Below are 26,419 nucleotides of genomic sequence, written 5' to 3'. Positions count from 1 at the left end.
CTGGACTGTAAGAGGGCTGCCGCAGTGCCTCTCTCTGAAGTGAGGGGGGTCTAACACTACGCTGTGAACCAGACTTTGGTTAATCTTTTGTGGAGACTTGTTAAACTCGGGGCTCATGTTGAGGGACTGTCTAGAAGAGGAAGGAGACTCTCTGTACCGCATCCTACCTAGAAAGTGCTCCTGCTGGACCTGCAGAGGCCCATTGATGCTCCCTGTTCCTGACCCACGCCGTAGCAAAGCCTGATCTCTGTGATTCAATCTAAACGCCGCCTGGTCCCTGCCCAGGCTGTATTCACTGTCTAAGTCCCTGCAGTCGATGTAAGGGATGCTGCCTCGAGAAGCTCGAAATGATGGACCTGTGTTCAGATGTTCTGGATGAGTCTGTCGCGTGGAGCCTCGTCTCTCCTCCGTCCTGGACCCAGAGCTGGCTCTGTCTCTGTCGTCGTGGCCGTTCCTCTGGTGAACCGGGCTCAGTCTGGCTGTTCTTGAAGCTGTGGGGTCTTCTGCACTGACCAATGCTGACTCCGTCCAATGACGGCGGTGAGGTGAGTCTACCCTGGGAGCACCATGCTGACAAAGAAACAAAACATCAACAACATTTTAGCTCTACATTCTAGCTTGTTTATTTTTTATTTCTTCTGTTTTATTTAATGATTTCACAAGAGGCCTCTAAGTGTTTTGGTTAGCTTGACATTTCTGTAAATCTGATCCACTCACTTCTGTTGGCACTTCATGGTGGCGTGGAGAAGGCAAAGGAGACAGCCGGCTGTTCTGTTGAACCCGACTGTTGTGTTGTACCCGACTGTGTTTCCTGACAGACAAGAAGTGAAAGGTCAGCGTTACAAACCCAGAGCTCCTTCACCTAAACCAAATCCATCAAACACCTCTGCAGCCTCTTACCTTTCAAAGGGGATCTTCTTAAACTCTGACTCCCTGACATAGTCAATCACCTGCTTCTGCGTGCGCCCGCTGCGGAGACAAGAACAGGAGAGATAATGATGAGCTACTCAGGGAGCGTTTTAGAGGAGGGTTAAGTGATGAGGGAGACACCGCTGTGTGACAGATGCAGGCTCTTCCTCTTCCTCTCTACCTGAATCTGAAGGAGGAGCCTCGGGTGAAGAGCAAAGGCTTTGGCTTTGGCTTGGGCTCCTCAAAGAGGCGAAAGAAGGCGTGGTATTCAACGCAGACCTTCCAGAAAACTTTGCAGCAGTCTCTGCTGGCCATGAGGAACTCCAGAGTGTCCTGATACGAACTCTGAAGGGACACAGACACATGACCGACACCACCAAACACTGAGGGGCTCAGATTTTAAACAGCACATTGGAAGACGGCTTACATTCAGGTCCGGCCTCAACTTTATGAGGAAACGCTTCCTTTTGAAACTCAGTTTACGCACTTTTGACCAGTTGAAGGCGTTAATCCTCGTGTGTCCCTGCAGTAAGGATAAAAACACACAAGTAGATCATTTTTCACCTTTTTAGAAAACATTTCTGTCAAAGTGAGCTTGATCCACAAGTGTCTGTTTTCAAAACGCCAGTGGTGACCTACTAACTGACCTGAAAGACCAGGACGCCAGTGTGTGCCACGGCTAAGCTCAGCCTCGTGCCTTCACGATCCTTGGCAGGATGAAGACGAATCCCGTACATCTCCAGTCTGCGCGCCACTTCTAATAACTGATAGTCTGATTCGGCTGGTGTGTGACCTCTGAAAACAAAACAGAAACAGAAGAATGTTGAAGAAGAATTTAGATACTTCCTGTTTTTCCAAAGATTATTAAAACAAAATATTCAAGCTTCAAGTACAAGAGTCAGACACAACTGAGTCACGTACTTTCATTGTCTAGGAACGATTAAAGACAAACAAAGTGCTGCTCTGGGTGGCATTTAGGTTCATCGCCTCTGGACACGGACACTATAGTTCATTTGAGTTAATCCCATAAAGATCATCCTGCTGCTGTAAATACTCCCTTAAGCAACAAATGTGTCGTAATCTGTGGTTGAAAATAGCCCTCAGCATTTGCACTGTTTCATTTAGCTCGAGTCACATTTGCTTTTAGAAAGAGGGATTCTTAGTTTTAGAAACAAATGAAGCCTCTGTATAAAATAAAAACATGCTGTGAAAGGGTGAAGAGTGATAGTTAACTAATTTCTGGTTTAGGTTAACTTTTCCCTATCTCATCATCATATCAGTGTTTTGAAAAGAGACCGAGGTTAAAGGCTAATCTTAGCTCCAGGTTTTACATGTGCAAACTGCAGCCTCCATCATCCTTTAAGCACATTTTTGCACAAATAAGTAAATTAAATTCTGCCTTATCATCTTGCTCCGTGTCCCACTAATTGAGGTGAAAGACCGAGTGCGAGCGGATCAAAGTTTCTCGTGTTTATCTCGGCTTTTTGGAGCACGGCTGGAAGGTTGGGGAGGGGCTGCCAACGGTAACTGACTTTCCTAATTCTTATCGGCGGATAAGCCTTCCTGTTTCCTGTGTGTGGGTTTTTTAAAATAAGAGATTTAAAGAGCTGCAGTTACAGTTTTCAGGGGGAAAGGAGCAGGAGGGACAGAGCAGCCACTTAAATGAGGTTTGTTGTTGTTTTATTTAATGGAAGCTCTGTGTTCTGATGGAGAGGGAACAGTGGCAGAGGTCACGTTCAGATTTGAGGGCTTGTTATGAAATTAAGATAGAAAAGTGGCATGAAATTAAACAGTCATACAGTGACTTAGAATAGAATAAAATAGAATAGAATAGAATAGAATAGAATAGAATAGAATAGAATAGAATAGAAAATACTTTATTTATCCCCAAGAGAAAATTCAGGAGGAGTCATAGCAGCAATAAAAGAAAACAAAAGTAAGAAAGTGTATAGAAACAGCAAAAAGGTCCATAAGAAAATAGATGATGACAGCTTGTCCATCATTGTCCAGTTCAGCCAGTCTCCACCTCCACAGGGTCCAGGACTGAGCTTCTTCGGCAGTTTGTTCAGTCTCTGTCTCCTGGATCCTGTCTGCTCACAGCAGGTGAAGCTTTTACAATGTGGTGTTGGTGTCTGGTGTTAGCTCTGTTAGCCATGTCTGTTATTAGCATGATGCTACTCTGCCCTCTGGTATTCCCTCTGTTGTTGGGTTAGCATGGCTAGCTCGTCCATCCTATTAGAGATAGATCTTACGTTCCCAATAACGATGGATGGAGGGACAGGTTGATGTTGTTGCTTCTTAGCTCACACCTGAGTTTCTCACCTTATGGGAAACATCAGGCCTTGCACCAGTTAGCATTGACATACTACAGGCTGCTAACAGCTGATTTCACTTGTACACAATGCAGCCATTGTTACATGTAGGATCTAGGGGTGCAACAATCACATTTTTCTGGCCGATCACCGACCTTTATAAAGCCTGACTTGCCGTAACCGATTTGGGCCAATACTGATTGTTATTTTTTATTTCTTATAACTGACAGCATATTCCATTCAATGTTCCAATTTCCAACAATAAAATCTTTATGTTTTAACTTAAACAACCAATGAAATGTCCTGATTTTCAGGTCTCAGAACAAAAAGCAACAACGGCTGGCTGTCAGACCGGAGGTATATAAGATCAGTTTCATATATAACGATGGGCCAATCACCCATCCCACAAAATTAAAGAAATCAGCACTGATCGATCGGTGCATGTCTAGTAGGAACTCCAGAGAAAAACAGGAGCAAAAATATAAAAAATATCACTGAAGACAAAACCAGTTTGGTGTCCACAACCAGCAAATGAGCCGTACAAAGTAATGACCCACTCAAAATACAAAGATAAAAAAGAGATGAAAAAATTACAACAGACAAAGAAGAGAGAGCCTCTGCAACAGGCAGCCACAACCAACAGGGCGGTGCCTAGCAACATGTTTTCTTTAGCCTGTTTCTCAACAATTGGGCCATTGGAGGGTAACTGCCCCTCCTGCTCCCCCCTCTGTGCACACCACTGCAGTCATATACTCCCTAAACTCTTCCAACACAATCTCCAACATCAGCTGAACGAGTGATTTATTGGGTTAGAGGAAGACTTCAATACATTCTGTTGATAGAGCGGTCCATGAACTGAAATACACCTCTGACTCTAAAACAACTTATAAAACTCACTCTTCTTACTTATTTATGGCACCGGGGACCGGAGCTCCGAGCAGAAAGAACTCATTCACTCCAAGCCTGTTTTCCTGAACGTGTCACCTGTGTAATAAACCCACACAGCAGGAGACGCTCGAGCTCTGAAACAACCTTTCCTGTTCACCGGTGAAGAGAGTAATTGTTCAGTCACAGCGGCGGTGACTTTATGAACGGAGCTGAAAGGAAACAGAGTGGAAAGAAAGGCGCTACGCAAAGAAAACTCACACATTCTTCGAGTGGAACTCCATGATTTTGTCAATCAGGGGCATCTGATCGGGGATGTAGTTGTTGTTGAGGAGGTGTGACCGGCAGTAGCTCTCCTCAAAGTCCCCAATCTCAGCTAAGAAATAAAAAATAGAGGGTAGACAAGGTTAAGTGATTTTAAGGTTGAAAACATGCATTTTATGTTATTTGATGACTCATTTTGCATCATATTTTCCCACAACACACATTTTCCTGTTCCAAATGAAGGCATGCAAGCAGAAACCTCATTTACTGATTGAAGTTTTAAAGTATGCATCATTCTGTCCGCTCCATGCACAACCACAGAGTCATATATTGAGGCTCAGGTTATTAAAAAGCACTTCATTTCCCTGCACAGCTCCGTAATATGAACAGTTGCTTTGAAGCCGTCCTGCAACATTATTTCAAGCATCTGACTGAAAAGGTAGCCATAGCAACCCCAAGATAATCAATTTTCTACAGTGTGCAGTGAGCTTAAAGAGAAGTTTGTGATGATAAGAAACACACACAGACCACTATCTGATCAGCTTTCTCCGGCTTAACAAGCATTCAGCCACGAGGAACTCACACTGGATGATATGAGAGACCATCAGCGCCGCGCTGCTGTCGTTGCAGGTCAGACGTCCGCAGGAAACATCCTGTTTGATCTGCAGGGCGAACAGATATCTGGACACAAACACAAACAGATTTCACTGATCAGATGGAGGAGGTGGTTTCCAGCGCTTGGAGACAGATCAAATGAAGCTCTGGATTCAAACAAGACATCCAAAGGAGCTGCGTTTGACTTCACTTCTGACAGAATACAATGTAACCTGGTGCTTTTAATCTCACATGAAGCTTTCAGGAGGAGCTGGTCCTGGCGGATGATTCAGGATTCAATAATTTATAATTATGGAGAGTGAAGAAGATTTATAGACTCTCTAATTTCATGTGCTGCTTCTTTTGGAAACAAGCCAGAGGAATCAGTTCAGTCATCTCAGAGGTAAAATGAAAAATAGGTAACAACCTATAAATTAAAGGATGATTAAAAGCCCTGTATTGGGATTTTAAGTTCTGAACCTGATGTAGAGTACGTGAACTCATTACTGAGACAAGTTGGCTTTAGCAGGAAGTTATTGGCCTGAGCCACACTAAATAAATGACTCTTTTTCTCCAAATGGTTTATGTTCCTGTGCTTCTACATGTGCAGAAAGTAAAGGAGTGAAAAGTTATTAATACGACAATATATCATGATACTTATACCTACATTTCAAATCCTCATATCAAGATTTTTGTTAAAATAAAAATCAATGTTTTCTCTCTATTCTTGGGTAAGTCAGTTAAAAATCACTTTAAGTTAAATTTTTACAGAGTAGTAGTCTGATAAATAATAAACAGTCATGTTTTGCTCAATATTACGTTTTTATGAGTGGCACTGGATTCACCAGTTGAAATTTATCAGTTTCACCAAGTGAGCACGTCTTTCACCCAATCATTTCTTTACAACATAAGGTTTATTTTACAGTAGTTTAAGTGACAAACTTGACACACTTTATGTTTTCAAGTTAATTGTATGTATGAAGCACTGCATCTGGCTTTCATTATTTCAAACACATAAAATAGAAAAGTTGTTTTCAATCAAATAGTTAGACTCCAAAAAACTTAAATTTTATCAAGTGTTTTGTTCAGTAAATTTTTTTTTGACTCAGTATGAGCCATATTCACCTGACCAGTCCAGAAAAATGTCTTATTTCAAGTTATTTTAAGACAAAAATGAGGTCTAAAGTGCATTTAACAAGTAAAAGAAAAATTGCCAGTGGGGTAAGAGAAATGTGCTTGTATTAAGACATTATTCTAACCATGACAACCTTGACAGTTTAGACCTCATTTTTGTCTTTAAATAACTTGAAATAAGACATTTTTCTGGGCTGGTTAGGTGAAAAAGGCTCATATTAAGTTTAAAAATGCGTTTTACTGAAAACAAGAGAAAAACACTCGATAACATTTCATTTTTTGCAGCGTAACTGGGTACAATATTACAATATATATCACAATATTGTGATAGAATCTAGACATGAACTGATCAACTGGTGCCGATTTCCTTAATTTTGGGGGATCGGTGATCAGTGATCAGGTATCGATGATCCTACATATGAAACTGATCTTATATACCTGACAGCCAGCCATTGTTGCTTTTTGCTCTGAGACCTAAAACTCAGGACACTTTATTGGCTGTTTAAGTTAAAACATACAGATTTTATTGTTTCACAGGCATTTTTCAATGATTACCAATAAAATAAGATTGGAACATTGAAGGTATATGCTATCAGATATATTTAAAAAATAAAAAGTGAAAATCGGTATTGGCCCAAATCAGTATTTGCAGGTCAGGCTTTTTAAAGATCGGTAATTAGTGATCGGCCAGACTCTAACCCTAACCCTAACCTTAACCTATCATAATCATAGATTATCAGAAAGTTTTCCAAATTAGCAGTATTGAGTAGGGGCGTGATATCAAACATGCAACCAGGCTTATTTTTCGACAACTAATCTAAAATTTTTCACACAGGTGTTTTCACAAATAAATGTGACTCATGTTTAGTCTAATAAGATAATTTTTTAAGTTTAGTTTTAAGCAACTGCTTGGATTTCAGTGTCTGCTGTGTTGTTAGTGAGGCTGATGTTATAAAACTTTATAAAACCCAGATTAATTTTTACTCCATAAACAAATTGTTCCAGCTCTGCATGCAAACACATGTTCCTCACTCTTAAAATGTGGCTCCTATTCAAAATGTGTGTTCTGAATAATTCACACTTTGAAGAAGTGATTTATTAATTCCTGTCATTATGCCTGCAACCGGTGCCTCACGCTACAGAGTGAAAAAAACATCTGAGGTATGTGTACGGCCTCGGCCAAGAACAACAGCACACACACACACACTCACAGGTGTGTCAGATTGATATTACTGTCTGCGTGTCTATTATTTCTCCGCTCTGACAGTGAAAACATGCAAGTCGCTCCACTACATGGAAACAGAAACCAGAAAATCATTAGCCCCTCGCTAATCTCCCGAGGCCTAAATCAGAAACATGGCAGCCGTGACATGTGAATTGCAGAGCAGCAGAGCCAATAAGTCTTCAGGGAATGAGAGCGCATGTTTCATTTATGCTTCTACAATCACTTTTAAACTGCTCTGAAATATATTAAATGTTATTATAACAGTGAGTGGGAGACGTGCAGGATGTGGGGATAAAACTCTGAGCTCACCTTGTCAGCTCCTCCAGTAGCTGTGCGTGATCGGGAGGGAAAAACTTCACAGCAAATCTCAGGATTGTGTGCTTGGGCCCTGTGAGATAGATAAAGTTTTCTTAACAACACAACAACACAATGAGTTGCCAGTTTATCAGGTAGAGCCGTCTTAGAAAAACAAACACTCCCGAGTGTTATGCAACCTAATTTGACAGCCAAAACCACAAGCTGCATCCTCGTCGCAGTTGAAAACGAAGGGACAGCCGCAGAAAAACATGAGAGCTTTTCATTGATGTGGGATTTTATGTGACTCTTAAATTAGACTGCATTATTTCTGCTCTGGATTAGGGTTTTCTTGCTCACATAAACTGCTTTTTAGAGGCTCACATTCAGGATACTGGATCTTATCTCACTCCACAGCTGATTTTTGTTGATAAAACTGTGACACACGCAGATGAAACCATTTGAAAACACTTACGTCTGAGTTGCTTGATGATAGGTTTGATATGGTCTAACCAAACCTGAAGACAAAAGAGATAAACACATATGACACTGGGAAGCAGTTTGAGAGAAAAGCTGACTTTGTAGAAGCTCCATCCTCACTTACAATCATCTTTTGATGGTTCTGAAACTCCAGACCGAAGTAGTCGCCCTCGATGAGGTTCATGTGGGAGCACACCAGGTCAAACAGCACCTTGCCCGAGGCTTTTTGCTGTGAACGAGAAAACAACAAAGACGTGCAGTTAAAACAACACATGTTGCTTTTTATTTACACCATGTTTCCTCTAAAGCTTCAGGGTCAGGAGTTTTCTGTTACTGATACAACTTTGACACAAAAAGGCACCAAAGAACGGCTTTGTGGACACACAACTTCCTTTGTAGATGACAACCGTCTGCCTAAGTTCCTCCGCTCTCCTCCCTCCTTCCATCCATCCCAGCGTTCAAAAGCTCAGTCGGCCACAAAAAGCTCTGCAGCTACAGGGGGGCTGGACCCCGTGTTTGATCTGTTCTCAGAGTCATTGCAAGTGCGGATGATGGACCAGTGGCCTTTGAGGCTGATACAGCACCAGGATGCGATAAAGACTCTTCTCTTCATCTCTGCACATAAACACTCTGCAGCCACAAATACTTACAATGTGAAAACACCAAAAAAAAAAAAAAAAGATACACCACATCTTTGGAAGGGAGAGAAACGTTCCCATGAAGGGTCAAATAAATGTCAGGGATTTCCACTGCAGTTACAGACGCCCTAAGGAGACACAGAGCTCCGTCAGGCACACAACAGGAGGCTTTCTGCATGGTTGATTCCTCGTGACTGGTTTGCAGCAGTGCGCAGCGTATCACAGCTTCAGTAAGTGAGTGTTTATGGAACCAGTTCCCTGTAGCTTGGAGAAGGATACAGGGTTGAGCTGCTGAAGCAAAACCTTACAAAAAGAGCTCTCTCCTTACAGTTGAACTGTGTTGACTTTGTCTTTTCATCTGACAAAAAAGGAGGTTTGTCTGCCTGTAAATCCATGTTGTGCTTTAAAGGCAAAGCATGAAACTGTCTATGTTCCTTTTAATGCTTGGAGAGTAAAAACTTAAGCTCCCACAGCTTAGTGAGAGGGTTTACACTTCCCCAACCAAACCCATAATCTTACCCAAACAAGCTCCCCCCATCCTCATCACTCCCCCCTGAGTGTGTGTGTGTGTGTGTGTGTGTCCTATCTCTCTTGAGGCTGCGTCATGCAGAGCAGAGGGCATCACACCACTGAGGAGCAGCTGTTTCCATATGGCGAAGATGCTAAAGGGGGGGCTGAGGCCACCAGCCAAAACACACCCTTTATACACATAAACACACACACTGCTTCCTAATTGACTGATTCAAACTGCATACCCTTAAATGAATTTCACGTGGACACATTTGTTGTGTCCTCTGCAGCAGCAGCAGAGAGCCGAACACAGCGAGAGGCAGAGCAGCGTTTGTGCGCCGCCGCTCTCTCGTATCCACTCTTATAAATCTGCTGTCAGGCTAAAGTGACCACGAGCCAAGCAGAGATGGGTTAGGCAGAGGCTGATTAGAGCGGAGGCAGAGTTTGATTAAATGCAGCTGTTGCAAACTGGAGTTATGGTGCTGCCATCTGACACTGCTGCAACAACACCCCCACCTCTCCACCACCACCACCACCAACACAATAAGAGCGCTGTCTCTAATGAAGCACGATTCGCAGAGATCGAGTGCTGTCATGACGCGGGCACTTAGAGGACACAATGTGACACAGTTTTTACTCTAAACTCTGAAGTCTTACTGCAAAAATGTGATGAGAAAACCCACACAAGTGCCATGATTTGTGCATTTTGTACAAAACGGAAAAGATGCAACATGACATCAAATTAAAGCATCTCACTAAGTGCACACCAACATAGAATAGAATAGAACGTAATTGTCATTGTAACAAGTACAACAAAATTGAAGTCACAGCAGCAATCAAGACAACAAAAGTAAGAAAGTGTATAGACAGTGCAAAAAGGTCCATAAGAAAATAGATGCTGACAGCTTGTCCATCATTGTCCAGTTCAGCCAGTCTCCACCTCCACAGGGTCCAGGACTGAGCTTCTTCAGCAGTCTGTTCAGTCTCTGTCTCCTGGATCCTGTCTGCTCACAGCAGGTGAAGCTCTTCTAATGTGGCGTTGGTGGCTAGCTCTGTTAGCCATGTCTGTGAATAGCACGATGCTACTCTGACCTCTGGTGTTCCCTCTGTTGCTGGGTTAGCACAGTTGGCTCATCCATCCTATTAGAGACAGCTCTTACGTTCCCAATAACGATGGATGGACGGACAGGTCCATGTCGTCACTTCTTGGCTCACACCAGAGAACCAGCACGTCATCCTCACTTCCTTCTCCTCACCTTGTGGGAAGACATCAGGCCTTGCACTGGTTAGCATTGACATGCTACAGGCTGCTAACAGCTGATTTCACATGTAAACAATGCAGTCATAGTTACATGTAGGATCTCCAGACATAAACAGGAGAAAAAGTAGTAAAAATATTGCTGAAGCTACAAAAAGTTTGGTATCTATGACCGACAAATGAGCCATACAAAGTGATGATCCACTCCAAATACAAAGATTACAAAAAGAGACGAAAAATACAAGAAACAGACAAAGAAGAGAGAGCTGCTGCAAAAGGCAGCCATAGCCAACAGGGCGGCGCCTAATAACATCTGGGCTGGTCCAGAACAGCCAATTTTGCTGCTGAGACTTCTTCCAAAGACACATCCCTGGCTGTCTCTGTAATTATAAAATACCTAATTCTTCAACTCTGGGCATTGATTTGCTGATATAACCACCCTCGCTCTTCTAGGAAGGCTTTTCTTAAGATTTCAGGATCAGGCTGCAGGGATTTAACTCCCATTCAGACACAAGAGCATTAGTGATGTGGTGTGATAAGACCTGGCTCACAGTTGGCCTTCTAGTTCATCCAAAAGGTGTTGGATGGGGCTGAGATCAGGGCTCGGTACAGGCTGGTTAAAGACATAAGTACTCAGACATTTGAGCTCTGTGGCTCAGAGATTGATGGTTTGGGGACTGACGCACTTACAGCAGACTTTTATAAACATTTTAATAAGCTACTGCAAATAATGTTGGACAAATACAAGAAATACGAAAGCAGATGAGGTTTAAGTTTAATCAGCAGACAGAGACACTGTGTGGCCCCTGCCCCTCCAGAAAGGTTAAAGTCCTCTGAAAAAACAAAACAAAACGCAGTGGCTCAGATTTCTTTTATCATAGTCCACGCCAAGAAAATGTCACCATTCTCCATTTTTATGACCTCTGTCCATGAAAGCACAGGCGCTACTCTCCACAGCAGCAGCCAAGTCTCCAAGTGAGTCAGAGCATCCTGATTCAGCGGTCTAAGTCCCAAGCTGGGTCGAGTCTGTCTGTCTGGGTTCATTAGATCTGAACATGGGCTCACAGGATGCTACTACTGTTTACATGTGTATGAGCGCAAGCACGCTCGCATCGCTACGCTGACCCCCTGTATGCTCGAGCTGACAGTGACGAGCTAAATAAAGATGACAGCAAAGTCTGCACACATGTCCGCCTGAGGTTTCCCCTTCAGGGTAAAGCAACCCCCCCCCCCCCCCCCCCCCCACTCAACCCCCTCCAACATCTCTTGTTAGTAAGCTCCTGTCAGCAAAAACAACAGAAAGGTCAGGTGTAAAGAAGCTGTGTACTCCCTGTACTGTTCCCCTCCAGGAGATTTTTGGTACGGTCCACTTCATTTGAAATAAGCCAAACCAGGCTGTGCTCACCAAACTCCTCCTGGGGGAGAGTTTCTGGGTGGGTGGCATGGGTGGTGAGCAGAATGCCAATACTTAAAGGCTCCAGGAGGAACAAAGGGACTCATGGCTGGTTGGGTTTAGGAGTTGTGGTGTTGATGTGTTTTCCAAAGCAAGTGGTCAGACAACATCGGGGAGAAGAGGAATGAAATCTATTCTTTCTTGTCGTATGTCTCAGGCTGGAGGCCCCTGCTGGACGAGGACCCCCTGCTGGTTTAGTTATAGCTTGACAGATAATGGAGCAGTCATCTAACAGAGGGGGGTTTTCAGCCGTGACATTCAGAATCATCGCAGGGAGCTGACTGAGGTCAGAGATTAGACAGGCGGTTTGATTTGAAGACAAGAATTAGATGAATGGAGGAAGAAAGTGGCAAAAACAAACCGAAGGGAGCATCTCAACCAAGGACCAAACGGGGGTTTTGGTGAGGGGTAGGAAGCAGAGTGTTGGGGTTTACACCAAAGCCAAGAATTATGAGACTGTATAAAACAGGAATGACACGACAGTTCCTGTCAAGTGAAGCCTTCACTTTTAGAGCTCCCCCTGGTGACTGCCAAATTAAATACTTTTTTTTCCATCTATTCCTAAAGGCTGATTTAGGGCTGTGGGATATATCGAATATACTCGATGTATTGCGGGTTTTTGCAGGTGAGATATATAGAATAACTATATCGCAACCATCGAGGATGAAAAAATAAACTAAAAATATGTGACTACATAAAGTTTGGTTTAAAATAAAAGGTTTGCTCGATTTTACCAAATTGAGATTTTCCCCTTTTTGCCTTCAAATTTTAAAAATCCAATTAAAAGATCTGCTTTAATCATGATAATGATGTCATTTATGCATCAAAGGGTTGGATTTAACATTGATATAGTGATTTAGAGGAGAAATCAGGATATCGACATGTATATTGTGTATCAAGATATCGCCTACAAATATTCAAATATTGGATTTTGGCCATATCGTGCAGCTCTAGGCTGATTAATACTTGGTGTGTTTGCAGGGTCCGCACAACTTAGTGCAGATGAATGACATCATTTTTGCACCCACGCCCCCTAGCACAGCCCTTTTCACGCACACACTCGAAAACTTCTAACCTGCCGGACAGAGATGCAAGGACAAGATGGTGGAAGAATGAGATCTCTCAGTAGTTGAAGTGCAGAAATACAGGCATCCATATGGCTCTCCACACAGAAATCACTGTAATAACTGAGTGGTAAAAAATTCATGGCCTGAAATTGTGGCCACTCTCTGCAGAGAGGAGAAATCAGTTTAACAAACCTGGAAAAATCTCTAAGACAGAGATGTACACGTTGAAAACAAACGCAACCTTCTTCGACTCTCGTTTCGCACTCTGATAGAAGTATGTTTGTGATACACCGCCCCCTGCAGTTTGGAGGACACCAACAGACGCTGTCAGTGGTGTTAAAATGCATAAAAGCCTCAAACGTTTTCTCACATGGATCTTGTGCGTCTGATTCACGCACGTCACGTTCACAAGGAAAGCATAACACAGCCTTTAGATGGAAAAGACCAGAGCAAATACAGAAAATGTTGATATCTCAAACTGACCCTGCAGACTCAAAAAAGGACTTAAGGACACGCAGGCACAAATTCTACTTCGCTCATGTTTTGGCAGTGGAAAACCCGAGGGAATGATTTAGGATACACTTTAGTGAACCGTGGCACTTCTGATAACTCTCCTCAGGGCTGCACTGAAACTTGAACTTCCAGTAGCAGGCAGATTCATCCCCAAACTGAATCCTCCTGTTATTGAAAACATCTGTGGAGACTGTGCCGACTTCCTGTCCCATCCTCCATTCACCTCCATCTCCAAAAGCAGCAATCCAACACACTTCATCGCACATGATGTATGCATCCCTCTGCATATGCTGAGAGTGTGTGAATTTGCACATGCAGGTGGAAACTATGCGCTGTGAAGGAATAGTAGGACAGAGAGGTCAGTGGCAGAGAGAGCTCATTGAGATTCAGGTCATGTTGTGCAGAGGTTCCCAGGGTGACTCGACTACAGCGGGAAGCTGACAGAGAGAGAACAGCGGTGAGGAGAGCCCTCTGATAATCCTGTCAAATTACCTGCACACACTCACCACACATATGGACGTGTGACCATGCATATGTTTACAGAAAACTGGCCATAATTAGAGCAGATTTGTCATAATTATGCCTGATTAAACTGTAAGGGGTTTATCTTAGCTCCGTCTAATACAGCGTAACATTTGCTAGAACCACTGTTGAGTTTTTCTGGGTGTGTTTGTGGCTTTTTTCTTCCAAATCTCCCAAGCTACAGATGAAAAAAATCAACACAAATGAAGGGGAAAGTGATGATTGGGCTGACACAGCTGTCAGAGTCATTCTGTCACAGTAGGCCAGCCTCAAGGCCCGGAGAGGACAACCATGAAAATAATGTCCCCTGGACTCAATAGGGGTTGTAGCTGAGATGGAGGTAGCTCCCCTCCTCCTTCCTCCCCACTCTCCCTGCCTGCCCTCCCGCGCGCCTGTCTGGGCTGCTAGAAACGTATTGATTTTGCATAAAGCATAATTAAGTGTCCTGTTGTGACCGTTGTGCGGCTGAATAACAGTGCACAGCTCTGCTCATTTGTGCGAGGATCTCCCACTGTTCGTCAGAGCGCCGTAAATCAGAGCATGGATCTAACAGTTGTGTGTTTGATCCAGTAGTGCACACTGAATACACAGCAGCAGTTAAACAAATATCCCAACATGCTTTGCTCTGCTTGCAAACTCGAGGTCATAGTTTTATGTTAAACACGCACTGATGCAACATGCTTTAAAATCTGATCATGGCCTCGCCTGAGTTTAACTGTCGTATTTAGAAAGCAGAGAGCAGGAGGGGATTTTAACGCAGCTGGAATTACTCAGAAAGATCGGCCTCTTTTTCTCTCATCTGCCTGAATCTCTTTTAGAGCTCCTCAGATTCTGGACCCATGCTGGTTATTCTCCAGCAGCACCCTTTCCCAGAGCCACGGATTACTGTCAGTCAGGGGGAGGAAGCTTCACTTTACATTTAGGCTGAGACTCCACATTAAGTTTGGCGTTTCAGATAAAAGCAGGTTGAAGAGCTGAATATTTTACCTCTGAACCGCTTTTACCATATTCGAGAATGAAAAGACTTTCTGCTCCAAACATTCATCATGTAAAAATGATACCCCCACTTTAAGTTACGATTTCTTTCAGACGTGTTTTCATTTCTCTCGTCCATAAATCCCAAAACTGTGTGGAGAATTTTGCCTCGAGGGGACTCTTCACATTGTCAAATGCTTCCCACACAGCTTTTTTATTACATTAAAAAAGTAAAATGATTAATTGGCTTTTTTACCATGCTTAGTGGAATACATGTAAGTGGATGTGTCTTTAAATTAGTAGTTTTACTCAAATAAATGAAAGCCCTATCTAAAAGATTTATGGCAAAAACTGATGGATATTCTTGCATGAAAATACAGAGAAAGAGTCTCTGTGTTAAATATTATTTAACTTCCCTGTGGCATTTTTTTCTGAAGGATAACACCAAAATAACTTAATATCCTGAATAAACTGAAGCAAAATTTTAAAAAATCATCAGTTTTCCATCCGTGTCATTTTAAGCAGAGGGAACTTCCGTCACCTGCAGAATGAAGAGCTCCTTCAATTAGCCGTAAATACTGTAGAGCACTGTAACTGTGAAAGCAATCAATAGGTTAATTAGGAGATTAATTAAGTGTAACTGTGAGAGACAGCTCCCACAAGGTCAGGCCACAGCGGAGACGAGCCTTTCATACACGGAATACTCTGAATACAAAACATGTCAGAGAGGTATTTCTTAATGATTCAGATTGATTAAACGGTCAGCAAGCTCCAGACATGCTTAGCTTGACCCCGAAACAGATGGTCTTATTAGAGAAAACACCAAAGAGATTAAGTAGTGGACAAAACACTTTGCAGGGTTACATCAGAGTTTAAAAAAGTCAACCTGGCAGAAAAAGAAAAAAAGAAAGACAAGAAAGTCAAAAGAAATCCTTTTATGTGTTAACCAGTTCTTGTTTCATTAGACCTGGACCTGGACCTAGACTTGTTGCCTTTGGTCTTTGATGGTTTCTGGGGATGCACCGTTAAAAATTTTTTGGCCAATACCGATATTAGTATTGATGTTGTGGCCAAAAACCGATAATTACCTATATCTTTACTGCTAAAAAAAACAAAACCAAAAAAAAAACAATCTGAGATGATATGTCCAGGTAGTTCCGAGAGAAAAAGCGACGCAACATGAAAAAATGGACAACAGCTAAGGGGTAAATATTGGCCGGTACTGACAACTACCGATAACAGAGCTGCTAGGCGCCGCCCTGTTGGCTATGGCTGCCTTTTGCAGCAGCTCTCTCTTCTCTGTGCGTTTCTTGTTATTTCTTCGTCTATTCTTTGTAACCTCTTGATTTGGAGTGGATCATTACTTTGTATGGTTCATTTGTTGGTCATGGACACCAAACTTTTTGTGGCTTCAGTGATATTTTTACTACTTTTTCTCCTGTGTTTGTCTGGAGATCCTACAAGTAACCATGGCTGCATTGTTTACATGTGAAATCAGCTGTTAGCAGCCTGTAGCATGTCAATGCTAACTGGTGCAAGGCCTGATGTTTCCCTTCAAGGTGAGGAGAAGGAGGTGAGGATGATGTGCTGGTTCTCAGGTGTGAGCTAAGAAATGACGACTTCGAACTGTCCGTCCATCCATCGTTATTGGGAACGTAAGATCTATCTCCAATAAGACGGGCAAGCCAGCTGTGCTAACCCAGCAACAGAGGAATACCAGAGGGCAGAGTAGCATTATGCTATTCACAGACATGGCTAACGGAGCTAACACTGGATAGCAACGCCACATCGGAAGAGCTTCACCTGCTGTGAGCAGACAGGATCCAGGAGACAGAGACTGAACAGACTGCTGAAGAAGCTCAGTCCTGGACCCTGTGGAGGTGGAGACTGGCTGAACTGGACAATGATGGACAAGCTGTCATCATCTATTTTCTTATGGACCTTTTTGCACTTTCTATACACTTTCTTACTTTATCATAACGATATAACGTGCATCCCTAATGTTTTCCCCTTTTTTGTAAAACAGGCTGTTATTTTAAAGGGATGCTTTTTCCACTAAATATAACACTATTGAGGAAAAAACAAGTTGTCACCTCTGGTGCAAAGAGACTGTAGTACCTCAGGCTTCCACTTGAGGCAGGGTTCAAAAACAATCACCGAAATGTGGATTATCCATAGCAGAATTAAACATACCTTCTCAGCCTGGTACAAAAACATTTCTGGTCTTTGTGTGTTATCTTTGATCAATTATTTCAACTGTACAGATGGATGAAACTTTTCTCAAGTCTTGGTTTAATTAAGGCTGAAAACTTATGCATCATTTAACTTCATTAGAGGCCTGATTGATTCCTGATGGGTACTTTGCCAGGCAGAAAAGTTATGCCCTGAACTTTCTCTTTGCCAGTTTCTAACTTTAGCAAATGCAAATTGGAGTCAGCAATTCCAGTTTGGCGGCTACTTTCTTAGGGATTAATTAAACGTCTTTACAAGCCAATAGATGTGGTTATGTCTTGTTTTCCTGTTTTTCACCAAAAGGAAAAAGGTTACTGGCTTGGAGTTGAATTATCTGCCAGATGCACAAAGTCTTTTGTCCTCGAAGCGGGCAGTCAAGGTCTAAATCCAACTGCTCTTTGCTGCATGTCCTCCACTCTCTTTTCCCAGAGTCCTATCCACTTTCCTATCTCTGAGTAGAGGCTTAAAAGCCCAAAAGATAATAAAAAAAGAGTTTTTCTACAAAGGGACACTGAAAAGACTTTCTATTGAGTATAAAAGCCATGTAAATGAGGAAAAATGGTCAAATGAACAGTCAAGGTGCGAGAATTTTCTGTTTTAGCAGGAATACAACAGTGTTTGTGCACTGAGGGAGCTAGTCCGCTCAGTGAATTTATGTTTTTTATTTCTCTCTGTATAGTAATGAGCTTTTATTTTATTTTGGGCAAGGTAAAACACATTTTAAAATCATCCGCCCAGTTTGAGCATTGTGGTGCTCAGTCCTCATCATTCCTCTGGATAACAAGCCTGAAAAACCTCAACCCTCAAAAGTCACATCCAATCCACTATCAGTCACAGTCCACAAAGCTTAAGTGCAAACTGAGCAGAGCTACCATCCACTTTAATGCATCCACTCCCAGTAAACTGGACCAGAACAAACCAGCTTCATTAATGCCTGCACTGGTAGTAAAGAGCCCTCTATCTGATCGAGGTTTCTCAGCAATTCTGGAGCAGTAAGAAGAATCCTACGCGTCCGTAATTGTGTGGACAGATGTTTCCAAAGCAACTGTTTCAATATTTGGTTTCTTAATCAAAGCTGTGGACTCTGCTGGGACTGTAAGACAATACTAGAAAATTAAATCAATGCCATAACATGTTTGAGAAGGAGACGAACAGATGTTGAATTAGCTTTCTGGGCACCCAGAAAGATCAGTGACGGGCAAAAGTAAACTTCAGCTCACCTCAGACCTGAACGGATTCATCAGATACGAAACAGATGGGACACAATTCTCTGGAAAAATTCATATCCAAGGTATGTTAATTAAGTATAAGTAACAGTGCCACCCTGCATGTACAAACAGCAGCTTCTAATATTGGAGCAGACACACTGATCTGCATAATCAGTGTGATGCGTGCGTATGTGCTGCAAGTGTTTGAGAGATCAAGAGAGAGCATCAGAGAGACAGAGACATAAAATGGGATTTCATTAAGATATGGTGCATGAGCATTAGAAGGAGGATAATTAACAGAAGATCCAGGGATGCCAAATGTACCGTCATTAATTTATTTATTACACATTAATAACCTCACGGCTTTATGCATGCGAAAAATGCAAGACTAGCAACTGTGATTCAATATTTTCGTCATAGATCTATTAACCAAGTAGTTCTCAGATTCATGGCTTGTTTGCGTCATCAACACACTCCGGCACAAATGCTGCAGAGCGTCTTTCTGCCTCCTGACCTTCCTCAGACCACTACAAGATGAGACTCTGGAGCTTGCACGGTCTTAAAGAGGTTTTTTTCTCAGAGGGTAGGTTACTCATGGAATTTGTCGGTTGTTGGATCTGGCGTGCCGCACGTTCCTTCACCCATAATCTCTAACAGCAATAAATAATGACAGCTGCACATGCTGCTTTACTGGCGAGGCCAATCAGTCGGCCTCCTGGAGATTAGCCTTAAACTACTTAGCCGGCAGAGCAGCAAATCCAGAGTGCCTCTGCCCTGAGGTGGAGGCCGTTAACTGTATCGGTGATAGTTTGTGACCCGAGATGCCATTTTTTACTATGTCAGAATTACATCCCAAACTAAGATGAAACTTTTTTCAGCTTCTTCTGATTATTGGTCTGAAAATTAGTCCAGTTTAAGAGAGTTTAAAAAGTTGAGCATTATTCAGATTAGACTCACTAAAGGCTGATTCTTGGCCTTATAAAGTATTTAGTCAATAGATGCAAAAAAAAAAAAAAACCCACAACCACCAGGGCTGCAAAGAGGAGAAAAAAAAATCAATGTCAAAGATCATATTCAAGCATTTTAATGAATTCAAAATGAACCTAAAATCAACACTTGGCTCGTGCAGCCGTCCTCGAGGATTTCCCCGTCAGAATATAGTTGACCTCAGATAACACAGATGTAGAGACATGAGCCTCAGAGCAAGGCTGCACTTCCTGTGGACGAGGATTAAGGTCAACAGTCAAGAAGCACTCTTTAGTTTGAAAAAGCACTAATGATGTGCCTTTTATACCCAGTGTGAAGGTTAGATGCAGACTGAATTAAAAGTATGTGATTGTTTGATGTTAAAGATTCTACCAGAGCAAGATGTTAATTTATAACACCTTAGCTGTTTTTACATAGCAGCTGAAAATTGACAAATAACTTATTCCTCTAGAAGTTCTTTGATATCTATTTGGATTTTAACCATGTATTAGTGTCAGAGTTGCTCATTAATTGAAAATTGATTCATCAGATTCTCATCTTTCATCAACTTTCAACCTGTTACACAGCAGCAACTTTAAAGCTGTGTCTGAGTTTGGGAATGAGTGGCGATATAGGAGTGTAAAGCCCCTTTTTCACCAAGTGGTTCAGTTTTGTTCGTATCGGCATGGCACACATTTTACAGCGTTTCCACTGACTGATCCTGGGACAGACCCCCAGATAGCCGTCCCACTTTTTGGGACCCTTCCCTAGGGGTGCCAGACTAAACCGATCCGATCTTGGAAAGTGGAGCTAGAACACTGCAGGCCGCTGATTGGTCGAAAGACTCTTCACCTATCCTGTGACAGCGGCTGCATTTCTCCTGGTGGCACACAGACTTCTCCGAAACAAAGCTCGATTGCACTTTGTATCAAAGAGCTACATGCCAATCACAGAGAAGACGAGGACGAAATGCTGCATGTCTTCCATCGTTGCTCTTTGTTTACTGTGTCGGGTTTTTCTTCTTTGTTTGATTTATTAGCGGGGTACACTTTGTCGCGCTGCTATGGCATCACACTATTATTTGGCAGATGCAAACTATACTGAACCTAACCAGACTGCTTGTTGGAAACGCGGCTCAATTGTCAACGTTAAAGTTACAAAAGGTTGGTAAAAATTTATTTGGCTGCAAAATATTCTAAATATGGGTCTCTTAGTTTTTTTTTTTAATTTTTCATTAAAGAGGCTGGGTGAACAGACCCACATCAAGCAATAAAGTAATATGTGATCTGGATTCAGAAACACTCTGGAGCTGGGTTGCTTCATGTTTTGTGTCAAGTCACTTTGACACCCGAAATTCACAGCAGCACTTCCCATTTTAACGGATCACAGTTTAAACCTTCAACCGTTTGCATAAACAACAGTATTGGAAAGACTCTTGTCCCTTGCTCTCCACAGTGTGACAAATGTGGACGCCATCCTGAGGTGAAATTCCACATTTGAGGCTGTCGGAGACACAAACACAAGCCAGAGAGCAGAATGTGAGAGCAGGCATAGCCTCTGTTAAGGCAGCTGTTGCTCTATGTCTGCAGGCCATCAGGTCCAGCAGGAATTCAGGCCTCTGTGACAACAGAATACCAATTCAGAGCAAAGACCAGTAACCATGGCAACATAAAGGAAATTGTGATTCCTAATCTCGGAAAACGAAAAAATACAGAGGTATCATCCAGAGGAGAGGCATGTGGTTCAGGTTAAAAAGTGAGTAATTATCTTCACATAAAGTGATGTTAAATGCTCTATTTTCAGAAGCACAGCTTTTAGCTCCAGTTCCCGATGTGATAATGTTGCAATTACTGCGACCATAACCATGTTTTTAGAGCTAAAATACACAGAGTGCTAACACCACACCCTCTTCATGGCTTTCTATGAGATTTGTGGCGAGTCTGACTTTAAGCCGGCTATCAAGGCTGCACAGACACACACACACAAACACACACACATACACACACACACAAATCTGGCTCTGAAAATGGGAGCACTGGACTCCTGTTTTAGAGAGCTGACTTTGGAGGCTTTTCAGAGACAAAAACAACCTCACTCTGACTAATTCAACAACACATGAACAATAGATGAGAAGTGAACATGAGTGTTCCTGTGAGTAAAAGGTTTGAAACACAAGCAGCTCACTCCTGAATGTCTGGGCTTTGACTGCAGGCCTCTCTGGTTTGTCTCACCAAGCGAGGTTGGAAAGCCAGCACTGGGTGCGACTCAGGCTTTCAGTCACACAATGCTGGCTCCATTTTTAAACCAGGGAAGATCTCCATGGAAACCTACAGTATGCAGCCTGCTCTGGAGGAGGTTCAGTGCAGAGGACTGGATGAAAAAATATGTCAGGAGTGACAGCAAAGCGGTAACCTTTGTGAAATGATTTGTCCAGGAAGCTGACACGGATGTAAACACTGCCTTCACATCTTAGACTTGCTTACAAAGGTCATAAAACGAGATTTTACTGCACAGAAGGAAGCAGAGCACCTTGTTACACGCTCACTTAAAACGTGCTTTCAATGCAAACTAAAAGAGAAATATTTATGGAGCTTGAAAAGGTTTAACAGAGCACTTTGAGGCCATTCTTACACACAGCGAAGGCTATCTGGTGCATTTCTCTTCTTTAATACCAACATTGGATGAGAGTGGTGTTTTATTCACTGTCTGTGGTTTAATTCTATGTCAAATACACTGCTCTTAGTCACTTAATATTTTTAGCAGCCTGGCTGTTCACTTTTGGGTGCAACATCCACTTTTCATGTGAACATACTGGATTAGAAAAGCCTGGTAAATGAGTTTCCATTAAGGCTGTGACTAACGGTTATTTTAGTAATCGAATACTGTGACGATTATATTTACAATTAATCGATGAATCTGAAAAAAAAGGAAGAGAATGTATTTTGGTAGAATTTGCAAAACCAAACATGCGTTGGTATTTGAGTTGATGACTATTGTTTATTTAATCACATATACAAAGAAACAACACATTTGAACAAAGTTTAAGCTGACCAGGTGCTACATTTATAAGGTATAACAAATGACATGAATGTATTGTCACTTAAAGAATCAACAGTTTGTGCAAAATAACAGAAAGTATATTGTTATGCCATCAGATTAAGAACTTAGTGAGCCAAAAAGGTAAAAAAAATAAAAATGTGTCCACAGTCTTTTTACCTCCAGGTCAAACAGTTCATCCCCTGTGTCCTACCACTATCTGTAGCAGCTAACACTAATGCTAACGTTGGTAAATGAACTCCTCATGGTTTTTAAAAGGGGTGAGGATTTAATAAAAAGACAAAACAAGTCCTAAAGACATACCATGCATTTCACAACAAATGAATGGAGTGCATGTGGGATTTTGTAGCTTCCCACTTCACTGTTGAGCACCCTGGCTTGTCATTGATGAGCCCAACATGTTTGTGCTTTAGGTGCTGGATGGGAGGTTATTTTTGTAAACGTTGCAAGTAACACTCTTAAAGGGCCAGTCACCATACATGGCCACCAAATGTAGCTCATGTGGTCAAAGTCATTTTCTGTGTGAATATTTTATCCTCTCCACAATACAGACTTTCAGTTTTTGTTAATGACTTGCAATTACACGTGCTTATTGAATCAACCACCTTTATTTTTATTTTGGATATATTTTCAAATATGAGGGAAGAAAACGCAGTAAACAGGCTATTGCTTATTGACATCATTGAGTACATGCCATTTTTGTTAACCTTGACTGTTGGGGACATTGCCTGAAATTAAAAATAAAGGTGGTTGATTCAATAAGCATGTGTAATTGCAAGTCATTAACAAAAACTGAAAGAAGTCCGTATTGTGGAGAGGATAACATATTCACACAGAAAATAACTTTGACCACATGAGCTACGTTTGGTGGCCATGTACGGCGACTGGCCTTTTAAGACGAGCGTCCTCAGGCTGTGAGTGTTTACGGTCTATGCTCTATATCTATGCTTCCAATGGGCGTACCGCTGGAGGGGGTGCATTTCACGTGAGGGCTGCAGAATATGGCACAACACCGGCTCGGCTTCTCCTCTGCCACGCTGGTCTGTTTACATGTGACACATACAGTCCCACAGCCCAGGTAATCTACACTCCAGTCCAGCACGTGGCGGTAATGTACCGTCAGCTAATTGCCAATGTCTAAATAATCCGACAAAAAGGAAGAATACAAAAAACTGAAGACAAACTAATACAGTAATGACACAGCACAGAGCATCGATTATGGAAAAACATAGATGCTTTATCTAATCCATTTTATCAATTCGTTGTTGCAGCCCTTATTTCCATCATGGTGCATCTACTATCTACATTTTTTCATGAGCCCTTACCCCAAAGATATCCATCTGTCTCTTAACTGTAGTGCCCAAATACATCACATGATCAACAGCAGAGCTACAGAATTATGCCAAACTTATTCTATCATCACACAACTTGTTGACGCTCCTTCTAATAAGACTCTTATTTAAACTGTGTGGTTGACATTTCACTCTGCCGTCTAACCCTTCTCTGACATAATGGTCATTAAAGTGTAATTTCACTAACCAGATCTGTCTGAATTAGGCTAAATGTTTCCATGCTGCCTCTCCGTTTACAGCACGTCAACTCTGTTTAGGTAAGGGAGCACCTAGACAACATTTCTGTGTAATGGGTTTAAATGGAATAAAATAAGTCAGTCATATAAGAACCACAAGACAAGTGGCTGGGGCAGGAAACTAAAAACAAGACGATTAGACAAAAAATCCAGAGAAGATGCACTTAAAAAAGAAATATTTGCAGTGGGAGTTCACAAAAAACAGCACTTGAATCAAATTTTTTTGCATTAAATAAAAGCCTGCTTGCAGAAAGTGTGAAAACAGGAGTTCATCCTGACTTTGGCCTGTGAGAGCTGCCTTTTCAGCGATGACAGATACTCTGAAGTGGTCACTCTCTGCTGAGACCCTGAATGCCCAGCACAGACTAAAACCCCCCCACTGGTCGTCTGAAAGCGGACATCCCTCGGGACAAACCCTTTGATATCTATTAAGGGACCTTCCAACACTGACGGAGCTTTGATTCTTTAAGCGCTGGACTTTCGCGCATCACTTATCAGCAGAGACAGCCAGAGAAAAGTGAGGACAAAAGCTGAAAAGAAGCTTTGAGAGGGGAGCAGAAAACTTAACTCAGCTTTATGAGTTTGGCTGTGCTGTTGCTCCAGGACGGATGAAATCTTCTGCTTTGCTTTTGCTCTCCGTGGTAGCTCGTGCAGGAGTTTAATAAAGAGAGGAGGAGAGATTGCTGTCAGGTAAATACCTTTCCAGCCAGCATGTGCACAGCTGGGGCTACTGTGTTTTTCTTTCTAACGTCTATCCCTCAAATACAGCCTCATTCATCCTCTTTCCCTCCCACACATCTAACCCCTCTGCACCCAGGAGACCCCAAATTCAATTACAGCCAAGCCGCAGCGGAGGGAGGCGGCCTCAGCTGCACAGGTACAGCTGAGTGGAATTCTGATACGCAGCATGTCAAGCAAATGCATCATGCCTTTGCTGCAAGCAGGAGCAGAGCACTCATATAAAAAATGAGCAAGGACAAACTGCAGCAAAAGCTGTTTAGAGGAAACAGAGTAAGAGGTGCAGAAGCTTTCCTTTCACACTGATAAGACAACCTCAAAGGATGGGAACAGGAAAGGTGAGGCAAGCGCGACCTGGGTACAATAAAGCTCCACAGGATCCCAGGATATCACACTGCTAGCCGGGTCTGACATGTTAATTAGTCCGCAGAATCTCAATGAGAAATTCATAATTCATTAAAGAGGGGCAGTGCTGCTCTGAAGAGGCTCAGCAGCTGAGGCGAAGCAGCTCCCGTGAGGGTTTCAGCCTTTATTCCACACCGGGAGGACATCAGAGTGAGAGTGAGGATAAGCCCGGAGCCACGCCCATCGTGTACTGTGATGTCTACCTGCCCTGATAACACAGACGGGTACAGCGCCGCAGTTCAAGAGCTTAATAAAAGGATCAGAAAGCTGTCATCAAAGGGCAGCGCTGGGTGGAATAATGTATGTGCGTGAAAAGTCAAAGGATCCACCTTCACGCGTCTGTCGCTAAACCCTTCAAAGGCATCACAGGTCGTGTTTGCATTCTCCTGTCTTTGAAAAACTGACACACAGGCCGATAGAGTCGACTCCTCTGCTGTCTGAAGCAAACAAACGCCAGCTTTTCCACAAAGACACATCCATCTTGGTTACCATAGGAACAAGGCTTATTATAAGGGCATCACTGTTCCCAAAGCACCTGTGCACAGTATAGAAAGCATGAGCAGCATAATTTTTTTCAGACATAACCTGACAGCATCAGTGACAGCTTTCAGCAGGAGACTACAGGAGAAATGAGTTTCTGTTTGCAGGACTGTCTGGAGATTAAATGTGCTGTTAAACCTGTGTTTACAGCTCTGTTTGGGCTTCACAGAACACAACAAGGTGGCATATGATAGAAGTATTCATCACTCAAACAGACAACTGCCCACATTTCTGAGTCAGTGAACCTCCTGTGCTCACATCTGGAAATGTGTGTCTTGATATATAACAGAAATCACATGACCGAGGGGGAATCACAGCATTTATTTCTGAGTCCTTGAAGCAAAAATTCCCCAAAAAACCTGGGGAGACTTTTCTGCTTATTGTAGAGACTTTAACCATGTTAATAAAAGCTATGACTTGTTTCGATTACACACAGGCTGAGAGTGTGCTTTTGGCTGCAAACTGGACAATTTTAAGCCAGATTCAAGGCCTGATTTGCCCAAGTGCCGACGAGCCTCATCATTAAAAGCCTCATCATTAGTCCAAATGATCTTTAAGTGTGGAGACTCCCTACCCGGAATCTTAATGTTAATCATGTGTAATGACAAATTCTGAATTAATGTTTGATTAAGCAAGTTTCTGTGAGATCTCT

The 26,419-nt window shown here is 42.4% G+C and overlaps 1 protein-coding gene across 2 annotated transcripts in view; it reads right to left on the bottom strand.

Annotated features, from left to right (window-relative positions):
- Positions 1–26,419, bottom strand: part of LOC141808214 (FERM, ARHGEF and pleckstrin domain-containing protein 1) — a 64,443-nt gene that overhangs the window by 19,237 nt on the left and 18,787 nt on the right. For both annotated transcript variants that reach the window (XM_074694657.1, XM_074694658.1), the window contains exons 3-13: positions 8,222–8,326; positions 8,093–8,135; positions 7,633–7,711; positions 4,954–5,051; positions 4,368–4,482; positions 1,557–1,704; positions 1,337–1,432; positions 1,091–1,254; positions 901–969; positions 718–811; positions 357–570 (exon numbers count right to left, since the gene is read on the bottom strand). In XM_074694657.1, coding sequence (XP_074550758.1) covers positions 357–570; positions 718–811; positions 901–969; positions 1,091–1,254; positions 1,337–1,432; positions 1,557–1,704; positions 4,368–4,482; positions 4,954–5,051; positions 7,633–7,711; positions 8,093–8,135; positions 8,222–8,326 — 1,225 coding nt within the window. The remainder of the gene's footprint in view (positions 1–356; positions 571–717; positions 812–900; positions 970–1,090; positions 1,255–1,336; positions 1,433–1,556; positions 1,705–4,367; positions 4,483–4,953; positions 5,052–7,632; positions 7,712–8,092; positions 8,136–8,221; positions 8,327–26,419) is intronic.

The sequence above is a fragment of the Halichoeres trimaculatus genome, unplaced genomic scaffold, assembly GCF_033239565.1.
Source record: "Halichoeres trimaculatus isolate MK-OKI-2021-1 unplaced genomic scaffold, fHalTri1.1 fHalTri1_scaffold_19, whole genome shotgun sequence".
Taxonomy (NCBI): Eukaryota; Metazoa; Chordata; class Actinopteri; order Labriformes; family Labridae; genus Halichoeres; species Halichoeres trimaculatus.
The sequence above is the reverse complement of the archived record's forward strand: the minus strand, read 5'-3'. Positions and strand labels throughout refer to the sequence as shown.